Here is a 12,820-nt window from a genome sequence, read left to right as displayed (position 1 = left end):
GACGAGATGAAAAATTAATTGGCTTTAATTTCATTTGTAAATATCACTGAAGCTGCAAATACTCCTTTGCTTTTCATTTGCTCAGCTCTATAAACTCTTCCTCAGGGACTGTTTAGTGATTGTAAGTCATCAGTGTGCTGGAGAAAATGCCCACGCCTGGAAAAGAACAGTTTGCAGTTGTGCTCAGGCCTGTTGCCCAAAGAAACAGAATTCTGAGCTTATTCCCTGGGTGTGTTCAGATGTGCAGTCAGTGACTGTAAGACTTCAGGTGCAGATGAGACCCAGGGATTTCCAGAATAAATGGAGATTTCAGCAGGAATTGACGTGCCAGTCTCTTCTCACACAAAAGTGCTCAAGGTTCAGATTTTCACAGGCGAGGCTTCATGGGTCATTTCTCTGGCTTGTTTGTAAATCAGTGCCTTTTTTCTTTATAGTCTGGAGAATGTTCAGTATCCCTACCAACTCTACATTGCTCCTTCCACCAGCAGCACAGAGAGGCCCAGCCCAAACGGTCCCGACAGACCCTTTCAGTGTCCCACGTGCGGGGTGCGCTTCACTCGCATTCAGAACCTAAAACAACACATGCTTATCCACTCAGGTAAGAAACAGCCCTGCTCCCCACAATTCCTGACTCAGCCTCACTCTGCAGCAATAACAATGCAGCTTTTGCACTCACCTGCCAAGTGCTTGAGAGTTGATTTCAGAAAGACTGGGTAGAGGTTTGTCTGTTGGAATGCTTGTTTCCCTGGAGTCTGACTGATAGTTGTGCTCGTGGATGATTAGCATTTGTGTGGACTGAAAAAAGCCCTGATTGCCTGCAACTCATCAGTCATTTTCCTGAAAAAGATTTGAGATGAAATAAAGTATACTTGGCCCTTTTATTGCACTAAAGAAGGAAATGGAAATTATTTCTCTGCTGTGTTTCAGACAAGGCTTGCAGCCATAAGAAAATGTTATCTATCTGTGTCCTTGCATTGAAGAAGGTTGTTTGCCTTTGGATCTCAAACTTTTTGGAGGGATTGCAGGACAACTGAATTGGTTTGATAATCAATTTAGCTCCTGCAGGTAGCACAGGCAGCCAAAGGTTTATCTGAATGCCTCCTCTGGGCCTTGGTCCCCAAATTCATTTTGATTTCTAACCAAGCATGAACTCCCCAATGTCTTTGCTATTGGTGTTTTCAAGACTTGTCAGCATTATGTGGCAATAGCATTGACATTTGAGGGAATAAAGGGAATATTGAAGGGTTATTGCACTTGGGCACTGAGCCTCATGGTTTAGATTCTCCTGGTTTGAGTCTGACTTTTACCTGCACACAGAGGCTGAACCAGTCTGGGACACAGCAGCCACAGCTGACAAGGTCTAATTTTTTCTTTCTCAACAATTTTTTGTTGAATCCTTTCAGGCAAAAAAACCACATATGTGTTCAATACTTGAAAAAGCAAATTCTGTGGGCATATCAGGTGCAAAATAATAATAATCCCAAGCCTGTTGTTAAAAATTTGACAGCAAAGTATCTCTGGCCAACCTATCAACTGACAACCCCTGGGTAAAGTTGGGAGAGATTTAAATAGCTGGTTTAGAATAATAAACATGCAAAAGAATTCTCAAAGCTTGTAAATGTTAAAAGTGTTTTCACATGAGCAAAGTGGCTAAAGAGATTTCCCTCAAACCACCAGAGGAAATAGGTGCCCTTGGACAGTAGGAAAGCATGAAAAGTTTGAGCTCCACCAGACCATATTCCACTTTATTAACTTGTTTTCACATGCTTAACAGGGCATTTCAATGTAACCTTAACTACAGCTTTCTCTGTCTAAAAGCCCTCAATTAAAAGTTCACCTCCTGCTTTGAAAGTAAGGAAAGCAGAGTGAAAGACTGGGGGAATTAACAGCCAGGGCTGATGCACATTCAGCCTTTTGTAAAAAATCTTTTTTATTCCTTGACAGCCCTATTATGAATAGAGCTCCATATTCCAGATTCTTAGCCTCGTGTTTGGATTTTCCCACTTTCTGGAGTTGAGACTTTTTATTAAATCTGAAGGTTTTGGTGACTCAGGCTTTTATGTTGCAATAGTTCTGTTTGTGTGATTACACACTCAGCCACTGCAACATTGCTGAGCTCGTGTGTTTTAGGGTAAGAAATGAAAAATGAGCTAGGAACTGAATTTCTAAATTAATACAAGAAAAAAATGAGAGGCATGAAGCTCAACTGTCTTAGAGAGCTGTCTGTCATGCAAAGCTGCTGAAAATTCTTGTACAGCAAGGTTCCCACGCAATATAAAGGCTCCTAGTGGCCCTTTTATCCCCATTGCTGCTGCATTACAGGGGTGTCCATGTGCACACAGCCCCCTTGCCAGAACACTTCTCCAAGGCCAAAGGCAGCCAGGAAAAAACATTGCAATTAAGGGTAGGCTGATAATTGCATTGTTGGGAACCAGTCTGGCACAAGAATCTGCCAAGATCAAAGGAGTTCAAAGGCGCTGGAGACGCTGCAGCATCAGGTCCTTGTTGGCTGTGCCTGGGGATCTGTAATCCACAGGGGCTCCTTGTTGCACTGTGTTTCTTGTTAATGGTATGTTCTGTTATTGCCCAAGTTAATGATTTAGCCCAAAATTATACCCTCCCACCCACCTTGTCAGTCTGCCCTGAGCTCCTTGTCAGTCCTGCTTTGTGCCAGCCCCTGCTTGGAATTTCTCTTTGGAAATCTCCTAAAATTGGACGTCTCATTAGTCCAGTGACCCAGTTTTCCCCCCTACCTCCCTTAGTGGACAATGTCTTTGTGAGCCCTACCCTTTACCCCTCAGAATTTCTCCAATTTGCTAATGTTGTACATTCCCCTTGACCCTCCCCCATATTTAAGTTGTTGCACCTTTGCCATTTTTTGTCTTTTGCCCCATGGGTTCACCAGAGTAATAAATACTTTTTATCGTATGCAAAAGACCTTCCCCTCCTCCTTGCCTCCTTCAAACACAGTCTGTCAGCCAAAAAGGCCATGGAGCTGTGGCTTGAGCCACATCTAAGGCCTCCTGTTCCCAGTGTGACCCACTCTAGGCACTGCAGTGGCAAAGTGAGCACAGCTGTGGCTGTTGTGTCAACTCATGTTCCATTTAAACCATGAAGAAGGAGCCTCAGGTGTGGGAGAAATAGGATTTTTGGACAGCAAATTAATATGATTATGCAGAAGCTGATTTATTGTTTACTTTTTAGCTTTAATTATACATTTGAAGATTACTGCTTATGTGATTAGGCATTTTGATTGGTGCTTTTATGTTGTTTACGTGTTTTGCATGAGCTTTTCAGGTATGATGATTGGTGGCTGTCTAGAACTTTACTGCTTTTATCTTGGCTCTTTTCATTTCGGTATTTTAGTTTTTAGCTTTTCCTTTTTTGATTTAACACAGTTTATGTTTTAGTGGCTTTGAAGGGTTTTAACAAGTTGCAGAAAAACACTTAAAAATGGCTTATTTTGTGCACTTGTTGTAAACATTGGTCTAAACTAAGAAATGTACTGAAAAACAGCTAAGCGTGTGAAGAAACAGCAAAATATGCAGAAAGGCAGCTGTCCTGGTTTGAAGGACAGGTGTCTGCCAATAAAGGCAGGAGCTTCTCTTTGAAATGGAGAATGTAAACCCCCTCCCTCCAAATTATTATAATTTTGAAATTAAGGGGCTCTCTGGCAAAGATATGGGAATTAGGAATAACAGTTCTTTACTAGGAATATTAAACTAGAAATGCAGCATTACACAGAACAATCCCAACCCTGCCAGAGTCAGAATCCAAGCTGACACCCGTCAGTCAGTCAGGGTGTTGGCACAGTCCCATTCAATGATGGCTGCATCCTCCTGCAGGGGCAGATGTGGTTCAGCTGGAGCAGTGCTCCTGGAGAAGGTGCAGTTTCCTCTGAAGCTCCAGGGATGATGTGCAAAGGTCTGGCTTTCCTCTGGAATCCAGTGGAAAGAAGGTGCCTTGGTGTCCAAAATGTCAGTTTTTATCTGGGTAGGAAAGGCTTGGCTCCTGCCCTGGCTGGAGCATCTCCCAGTGGGATGATGGAATTTTATCAGTCATGCCCTGGGACTCACTGGCCATTAACAGGAGATATCTCCTGGAGGGAGGATGGGCTGTGGGAAGATAAAGATGATTGCCCAGCTGGTTTAAAGATGGCCCATTAGCAGATAATATGTGCCATGGGGGATAAGGAAATCACTACCCCACCTGGCCCCAACAGATGGGGACAGAATCCACGCTTCTGGCCAGAGCAACCCAACACAGCAGCAAAATATGAAGAAAAACAGTCAAATATAGTTTGGCAGGTGCATACAATACAGAGCACAGTCTGGACTTGTTTAGTATTACACACTCAGGTCCCAGCTGTGAGATTTCTTGGAGGCTGTTACTGAGGGAGTGCAGCTCTGCTCTGATTTAAAGTTAGCAGAGAGTCTGCCTGTGCTGTGCCCTGGGGGAGGGTTTTGCCCTGTGCTTCCACCAGGTGAACCTTTCACTCTCTCTTCACAGGCATTAAACCCTTTCAGTGTGACCGCTGTGGGAAAAAGTTCACCCGCGCTTACTCGCTCAAGATGCACCGCCTGAAGCACGAAGGTAAACGCTGTTTCCGCTGCCAGATATGTAGTGCCACTTTCACTTCCTTCGGGGAATATAAACACCACATGCGGGTTTCCCGGCACATTATCCGCAAGCCTCGGATTTACGAGTGCAAAACATGCGGCGCCATGTTCACCAACTCTGGAAATTTAATCGTTCACCTGAGGAGCTTGAACCATGAAGCGTCAGAGCTAGCAAACTACTTCCAGAGCAGGTGAGGTGCACAGCAAAAACCTAACAGGGAAACTTGCTTTTTTCTTTTTTTCCTTTTTTTTGCCTTTTTTTTTTTTATTTTTTCCTTAGATGATCATTTCCTGCTTTCAGGGCAGCCTGCTGTGCCTCTCATCAGGTTGCCAGCTAATTCCAGTCAGATTGATTCCTGCCTCACTCTCTGTTGTATCTAATCTGTGTTACAGCATGGGAGCTATATAGGAGGCTACTGAAGAATCCAGGTTTATGCAGAGGCTGGTTCTGGGTTACTTAATTTCTCTTTTCAGTATCTATGGCCAGGCCAATGGTTGAAGCCGTAGTGTTCTGTCCTACAGTACCTGTGATTTGATATTGATTTGCTTTTCAAAATCTTCTACATAGCCTGTTCACTTTCATAGGGCACAGAATTCCTACTTCGTTTTAAGTGTTTGCTAAACACTGGGGAAAGATTGCATGACTCCAGAACTTCTCCTTTCTCACTTTCTAGATAACATTACTAAATGATTAGACTAATAGGTTTGGAAATAATAAGGGCCACTTGGACATTTTTTATCAGGGCACAAAAGACTTGGCATATCTCACAAATGCACTGCTAAAGACTGTTAAAAGAGTTCTGAGTTATCAGAGCAGCACTGTATTCTCTCATTGATACAAATGTAATTGTTGGAATTTGAGATAGAAAATTCAAAAGTTGGATGAGAGAAATTGAAGACAGGAAAGTCTTCCAGCTCTTAAGTCTATAGAGAGAGTGCAGCTTGGTGTAAGTCATCTGCCTTCAGCAATGCAAAAGGTGTTCTGAATGTTAGAGCATCACAGTCCCACCCCTCCTGATTCCCAGAAAAAACATTGGAGTATTTTGTTCTATTTGATCAACTCAGAAGTGACATAGGACAAAAAAATTGAAAACAAAGCAGGAAAGGCAGTTGCTGTTCCTTCAGCAGAATATTGTTTAAAAGTACAAGTGCTTCATATCTGTGGGCTTACACAGTTCTTGTTCTTGGCTCTTGTGCCAAAACCAGAGTGAGAACTCTGCAGGGTGATGCCCTGGTTGTGGTAAGCACTGCATTGTTGTCAGCAAATTAAAGTCATGTTAAAGGGTGAGATTTAGTTGCTTACAGCCCTTCCTTCAGTCTGATTTGACCAACACAAGGTTTAGCAGAGCTGGCTGTGAGTTTGAGCTGGAGCAGTGAATGCTGCTGTCATTTAAGGATTTTCTTTAACTGAGGCATTGCCAGGTGAACCAAAACATCCAAACATGCTTATATGTGATATATGTATATACTTGTCTCAAGTACAAACTTCATGTCTGGTGCTGAAAACTTGCAAAGAAATTTATTTTCATTATGTCCTCATGCTCTGAAAATTCAGCTGGAGGGTTTGATAGGTTTTCTTTGGATCCACTCAGCCCTCAGCTGTTAAGTGTGGATAGCAGAAGTGTTGTCCAGAAAGGATTAAAAGGGGAAGGAAATGCAATTCCATTCTTTTCTCAGGAGTGTGATACACGTCAGGATCACAATCCCTGCTGCAGCTGGCAGCTTCCTCTGCCTTCAGCTGCCTCACCTTGTGCCTCTGGTTCCAGCCTGCCCACTCAGAGGGAAGTCCTGCTGCTGCTCTGGGGGATGCTGTACCTCAGACATGGAAAGGGCCACATTTTACCAGTGCTGAACTCATTTTTGTTACTATTTTTAAAGCCTGAGTGCTCCCTTTTTTTCAATGAGGTTTTCAGTGCCAAATGTGTTCCAGACATTAACTTGCATTCTCATCAAGGTGATAGAATCTAATAATAAGAAGTTGCTGTGTAGGAAGTACAGATGTGAAATAGATGCCATTGAATAAATTCTGTGTGTGTGTGGAAATGAGAACCAGATTATGGAGCTTAGTGGAGTATGTCAGTGCCATGATCCTGGCCAATGTGAAATGAGTGCCTTTGTTCTCTGTCAATGCAGTGTGCAGTTTGTGTGATGGAGCTGATACCATGGTGTGAGAAATGACATTTCTCTTCTGTCCTTTACCCCTCTTGCAGTGACTTCCTAGTACCGGACTACTTAAACCAGGAGCAAGAGGAGACCCTCGGGCAGTATGAGCTAGGGGAGCATGGCTTTGAAAGCAACTCTTCTGTCCAAATGCCTGTCATTTCACAGGTGTCCTCAACTCAGAATTGTGAAAGCACTTTCCCCTTGGGGTCTCTGGGTGGGTTGGCAGAGAAGGAAGAAGATGTGCCAGAGCAGCCAAAGACTAACGCCACTGCTGAGGCAGCCGCGGGTGACCCTCCGAAAGCGGAGCTGTCCTCTATTACTATCGAATAATTCATGGTTTGGTTTCATTTTTGTTCTTTGGAAAGTGCCTGTGTTTGGTCCTGTACATTTTAATTTAATTTTTTTAAACGAAAAGTGGGGAGATTTTCCCCTTTTTACTTTGTAAGCTACGCTTTAAACTGAAAACTGCGACAGATGTTACATTATTTTTCATGACTGAATGATCACTTCTGTGAAAATATTTAAGACTGATTGCACAAAAAAAGATCTTGTCAGAACATCATGGAAGCTGTGATATACTTCTAAAGAAGAACAACTGATCCAGATCACTTTAACTAATCCTTCTTCCACAGTTAGAGCAGCTCATTAAGTTTCTCTTGCTTCTGCAGGCCCTCTGGTAAAGGGAAAGAAATCAGAGGAAACCTTTTTCAAATGATAAACAAAAGGATGCATTGGAAATCATGAGTGAACAGTTTTTGACTAGTTTTGAGTGGATGCTTTAATCTTCTGCATAAAGAAGTGACACTTCCTATATGTGCCTGCTGTTTTTCAAAGCCCTTACTGTGCCCTGTGCTTGGGAATGGTGGGAGGTTTTGAAAGGAGCAGTCACACACTTCTTCAAAACACACGATCCCTGTCCAGCCCAGATGAATGCCAGGTATTCCTGCTTCTTCTATTCCAGTCCTTTTAGAACCTGCTTGATCAAATAGCCTAAACACATCTGCCCAGCTGAGGTTAGGCATGGAAAGTCTAAAGGTGCCCCAGGAACTGGGAATGATGGAAAAGTGTTCAGCCATGCAAGCCTGACAAATATCTCCTGACTGTATCTGTCTGTAGATGGGGAGCCACAAAGGAAAATGAAGGTTTTCCCAAACGAAAATTCTTGAACCATGGCCAGATTATTTGCAGTTCTGATCATTGCCCCCTCACATACACACTGTATTTTTACTTATCAGAGAGCCAGCTAGAGGGAGTTTACAGATTGGAAAAAATAAGCTCTTTTGTGCATTATTGCACTTTTTTTTTTTTTTTTTTTTTTTTTTATACATAGGTATGTATAGTTTCAGAGATTTTTATTAGCCTGTTTTGGACAAAACAAGCAATTTATTCTCTCTAAGGAAACTTTCTAACCAACAGGGGGTTGTTTACAAAAAGCCTATAGAGCAATGATGAATTGTTCCTGTTTCAAAACACTTTAAATCCTTGCCAACTTGCTTTATTAAAGGCCATTACTCCAGCTACACACACAGCTCAAGCAAGCAATAAACTGAAATATTTGCAATTTCATTTTTCCATATTTAGAAAAAAGCTACAAATGGAGGGTGTGGGATTTTCAGAGCAGTGAGTCTTGTTTGGTCGAGGCTGTTTGGGCTCAAGGACTGCTTTGAAACCTAAATTAGGAAGTCCATTAGGAGATTTGTGATTTTTCTTACAGCTTCTGAAGTTAACTCAGTGTTTGATGCCAAATGCCTGCAGATGATGTGCTGAGTGAGTAGGTATTGCTTGATCTCAGTATTCCAAAGGCATGATATACTCCCTTAGTTTTGAGTCTTGTTTTTTGTAAATTGTTGTTTTCTGGCCGGATTTGTGTTATGCAAACATGAGGAGGAAATGAAACCAAGAGAGAAAGGTTGCTCCTGAAGAAATAAAAGGCACAAAAGTTGTATTATATTGCACATCAATTTGTATTCAGTCAGCCTAGGCAGCTTTGATACTCTCTGGGACTGAGTTCTTTCTATTAATAGCCAGTTTTTTGTAAGGAAAAAAAACTTTATTGACCTTTGGAAAGAGTTTAAAGGGTTTCAGTGACTTCAACAATTTTTCTCTTTTTAGGTAAAACCCATATATTTTAGTTAAATAGAGCAAAAACAGTTGGAATTTAAGTACTTTCCAAATTGCTGGAATGAGGTTTCTCCAGCAGATCCAAAGGGTGGTTTAGAAACATGCTGCAAAGTTCTGTGCTGCAATTTAGTTTTGATTATATCTGCCTTTGTGAGGCTTCTTAAAAGGGCTTGAAGGGGAAATTCTTCTGAAGCTTTTTCTGGGCTGCTGTACTGTGAAACAGCCCAGTGCCTGTTGATGAGCTGAATTGAGAGACCATTTCTCTTCCACTTCTGATTTCTCTGAGAAGCCAGTGAGACAAGACAATGCCTTTTGCTGAGCTTTATTCTGAACTAGAGGGCTACAACACTGAACTCAAACACAGCATTTTCTCTTTTCCTGACGTGTTATGCAGGTAAATGAGAGTCCTTTGTGATTCATGTTCTGAAAAGTGCTTCACCCAAACCACATCTCCTGACTGCAGAGATGTGATAATCAAAGGTGGTCAGGTATTAGGTGGAGGACATAATCTGCTCATTAGAATCTGCTCATTTTCATCCCTGAAGTATTTTGCTAAAGAGTTCATTGGTGAGAAGGTACAAATCCACCACAGACATATCTGGGTATTGGATTTTCACGACTTAAAATTTTGAGTCAGAAGGCAAATTGCTTTCAGAATACCAAAGAGAAGGGGAAAGTTACAAAGACTTTATAGCTCTGATCTGTTCTTCCTTGAAAAGAAATAAAGATCATTAACACCGAGGTACAAGGCAAGGCCTGGGGTTCATTATTCATTGCATTGTGTTCCACATTATCTTTTCAACCTCCTTATCTCTGGGTAACATCTTAATTTAGTTCTCACTTTTCAGTCTGGTTCAACTGGAGGAACAACAGATTTCTTGGAGGATTTTGTTTGGTTGGTTTAGAGTTGGGTTTACTTGTTAATCTCCCTATCTGTAATTCTTGTTAATATCTCTTTTCTCCATAGAAATTAATACAGTTTAAATGCAAACACCATTTTATTTCTCCTCTCTAACTTGTTGGAAGTGTTCAGTTCTTTGAAATGCTGATGTTCTTCACAAGAGATGTAAAAACATCTTAAAACAATTTATGTTGCTAATGTGCTTGGATTCCAAACAGAGCAAGAGAAATAACTAAATAACTAAAATAGAAAAAACTTGCCTTAAGCTACACTTGGGATTAAACCTAAAACATAAATTTCTTTCAGTACATTATCAGAGAGTTTTAAATTCTGAGATGCATTTTCTTATTTCTTCTTTGTTTTGGTTTTTTTTTTTTCCTCTCCCCCAAATAATCCATTATTTAGTATGCATTTCTATGTCTGCTTGCCAGGGGTCAGGGTTGATGTGGTTCAGCCCTCCTGCTGCAAGCAGAGGCAGCCACCAGTGGTGTTCCCCAGAGCTGGAGTTCAGTTGTCAGGCTCACAGAGACCACAAGTCTCTCATACTGAGAGAGCAGTAGACTCGCTTCTTGGAAATGGTTCTGGCTTCGGATTCTGAGTCTCAAAGGTGTGAATTTAAACTTTTTTAAAAAGTAATAGCTGCCAATGCAGTCAAATATATTTTGTAAGACTATGATCCCTATATGTCCCCTGTGGGATGGAGTTTTATGGTTTTTAAGCTATGGTTTGAGGGTTTTATACGAGGTCCCACCCTGCAGCCCAGGCTGGGGGAGCGCTGAGAGCAGTGCTGGTCTCTCAGAGACAAAGCAGGAAGCATCTTATATGCAAATCCACTGGGAGCTTTGTGCACCCTGCAGGGATGAGAGGATTCAGGTGGAGGAGCACCTGCTGCTCCTCCATCCATTGCAACTTGCACACCATCACAATATGGAGAAGAGCTGATTTTCATTCAGGCCGGTTACGTTTGAGTTTTGCTCACAAGGTGAAATCCTGTTTTGGAGGCATAACAAATCCCATAGCATCGTGGTGGCAGGTAGGAGGGTTCAAGGCCAGACAGCACCTCAGCCACATCACAGGTACTGCTGAATAGAGTAGGTTCCAAGTATGGGAGGAAATGTACCATAAAAGAAAGAAAAGTGAATTTTTTAGTGCAGCAGAACGTGCTGCTCCGGGTTTCCGTTCACTCCGTGTGTGCTAGCGCAGTAACTCCCTGTCCCACAGGTCTCAGCTACAAATCTGCTTGCACTAAAAAAACTAAAAGTGGAGTCTGGTGCTGCCAGCTTGTGTGGCAACTGTACCTACAGTCTTCCCGAGGGTTGCTGAAGTCCCCAGAAGAGTGATTTTGTTTCTCCATTCATTTAGCTGATGCATGCTTTTGATATTCTGGCTCCACCGAGTCCTTGGACAGCTTCCTTGCTCTGTTCCTGCAGTGCCTTCACTCGAGGTGCTGCCCGTGGTGAAACCCCAAAGAGGGAAAAGCGGAAGCTGGAGGGAAAAAAAATGTGAATTAAATTATTGTTGGGCTTCTTTGTGCATTTTAGTACCAGTGAAACCCCCTTAACTGTGCCAGTCTCCAGTCACCAGCCGTATATCCAGTCATCATCTCATCCACAGTACAGCTTCTCTTGTTGATGCTGGCCACAGCTAGATTACTTGGCATGTTTATTGACCTAACAGAATTGGGTTTGGGTTTTGCTTTTGTTTTTTAATGTATACGATGTTTAAATACACTTCACATTTTATATAATACTATCTGGCTATTAGTATTTTTCAGGAACCATAGTTCTTGGTGGCTATATATATTTTTGTGACTTTTTTTGTAAACTAAGTGCCGTTTCAACGTTACAATCATTTTTAGAGTTATTGTAATCAATGTGAATATCATGTTTTTTCAAATCTGTTCTGAGCCTGTAGTGTTTGCTTTGTGATCATATGTGTAATGTATATATTCTGTATAGTTACATTGTATTGAAATACTAGCTTGTTTGATATAAGAAAAGTATGTATTGGGTACCTTTTTGCTAGCCTGGTTGTTTAATCTTTAAAAAAAAGTTCCAAAATACAAAAAAAAAAAAAATCTCCAAACTGGTCCCATTATAGGTCAAAATTAAGGGGGGAGAAAAACTAGTTTTGAGTGTCTTTGGATAGAAACATGAAGCTAAGATTTTTCATTAAAATATTAATGTTTTATGGAGTATATCTTTGCTTTGTGTCGTTATTTAACTCTGCCAGAGTTTGCCTTTCAGTACAACAGAGTTAATTTGTACCCTCAGTGAGGAGGTGCAGCTCTGTCCCTTGAGCTGCATTCTCTTGTAGCTTTGCTTATAATGAGCCCCAGAATAGCTGATGTGAGGAGAACTCACTGGTGCTGAAGCTGTCACTGGGAGAAAGGGAGTTTAAAACAAAATTAACATTAATAAATGGTTGAAGAAGTTACATGAGTAAAGGGTATTAAGAATTAAGTACACATATCAGTTTCATTTTGCATTGTATATGAGACTGCCTTCTGTTCATGTTCTCTTGGACCTCATTCTGCAAAAGTGGTGGGGCCAACTTTCCATGGGGTGATGTTGATGGAAAGCCAAAGGGGAGCCTGATCAAATTATCCAAACAGAAGGTACTTGAAAAGGGCAGTAGGCAGTCACTGTGGTGCAGCTGGGAGCTTCAAAGTAGTCATGAAACAGAGTGATGGGACTTAAAATCCATCTCTGCTGTTCCTTGCAACTAAAATCACTTTCCTGCTACAGACCCACCTGTGTGAGTGAGCTGGAACAACACATAACTTGGGAAATGGGAGGTTGGGAAGTAACTCTGCCCTACACCAGCTCAGAAAGGAGCAGCCTGGAGTGATTTACACACCAGCTGCCCAAGTGTTCTCAGTGCCTGACACAGGATGGTCCAAATTGGGAAAGCACTCCCTGCTGCAGGACAGCTGGAGCCACAGTGGACCTTGGGCAGGGCTTGAGTGTCTGAATCCTGAGTTCTTTCACTGAGGACCCTGCCCAGGGACAGTGTG

The 12,820-nt window shown here is 41.9% G+C and overlaps 1 protein-coding gene across 6 annotated transcripts in view; it reads left to right on the top strand.

The window, feature by feature from the left end:
- ZBTB44 (zinc finger and BTB domain containing 44) overlaps positions 1–12,820 on the top strand; it is a 60,658-nt gene that overhangs the window by 28,102 nt on the left and 19,736 nt on the right. Inside the window, exons 4-6 of one of the 6 annotated variants that reach the window (XM_056509601.1) lie at positions 489–598; positions 4,510–4,593; positions 6,830–12,001. In XM_056509601.1, the coding sequence (XP_056365576.1) occupies positions 489–598; positions 4,510–4,593; positions 6,830–6,840 (205 nt within the window). In that variant the 3' untranslated portion in view covers positions 6,841–12,001. Of the gene's footprint in view, positions 1–434; positions 599–4,509; positions 4,811–6,829; positions 12,002–12,820 lie in introns of those variants that run through there. The other 5 variants (XM_056509597.1, XM_056509598.1, XM_056509595.1 and 2 more) reach the window with 5 other exon arrangements.

This window comes from Oenanthe melanoleuca, chromosome 24 (assembly GCF_029582105.1).
Source record: "Oenanthe melanoleuca isolate GR-GAL-2019-014 chromosome 24, OMel1.0, whole genome shotgun sequence".
NCBI lineage: Eukaryota > Metazoa > Chordata > Aves > Passeriformes > Muscicapidae > Oenanthe > Oenanthe melanoleuca.
The sequence above is the reverse complement of the archived record's forward strand: the minus strand, read 5'-3'. Positions and strand labels throughout refer to the sequence as shown.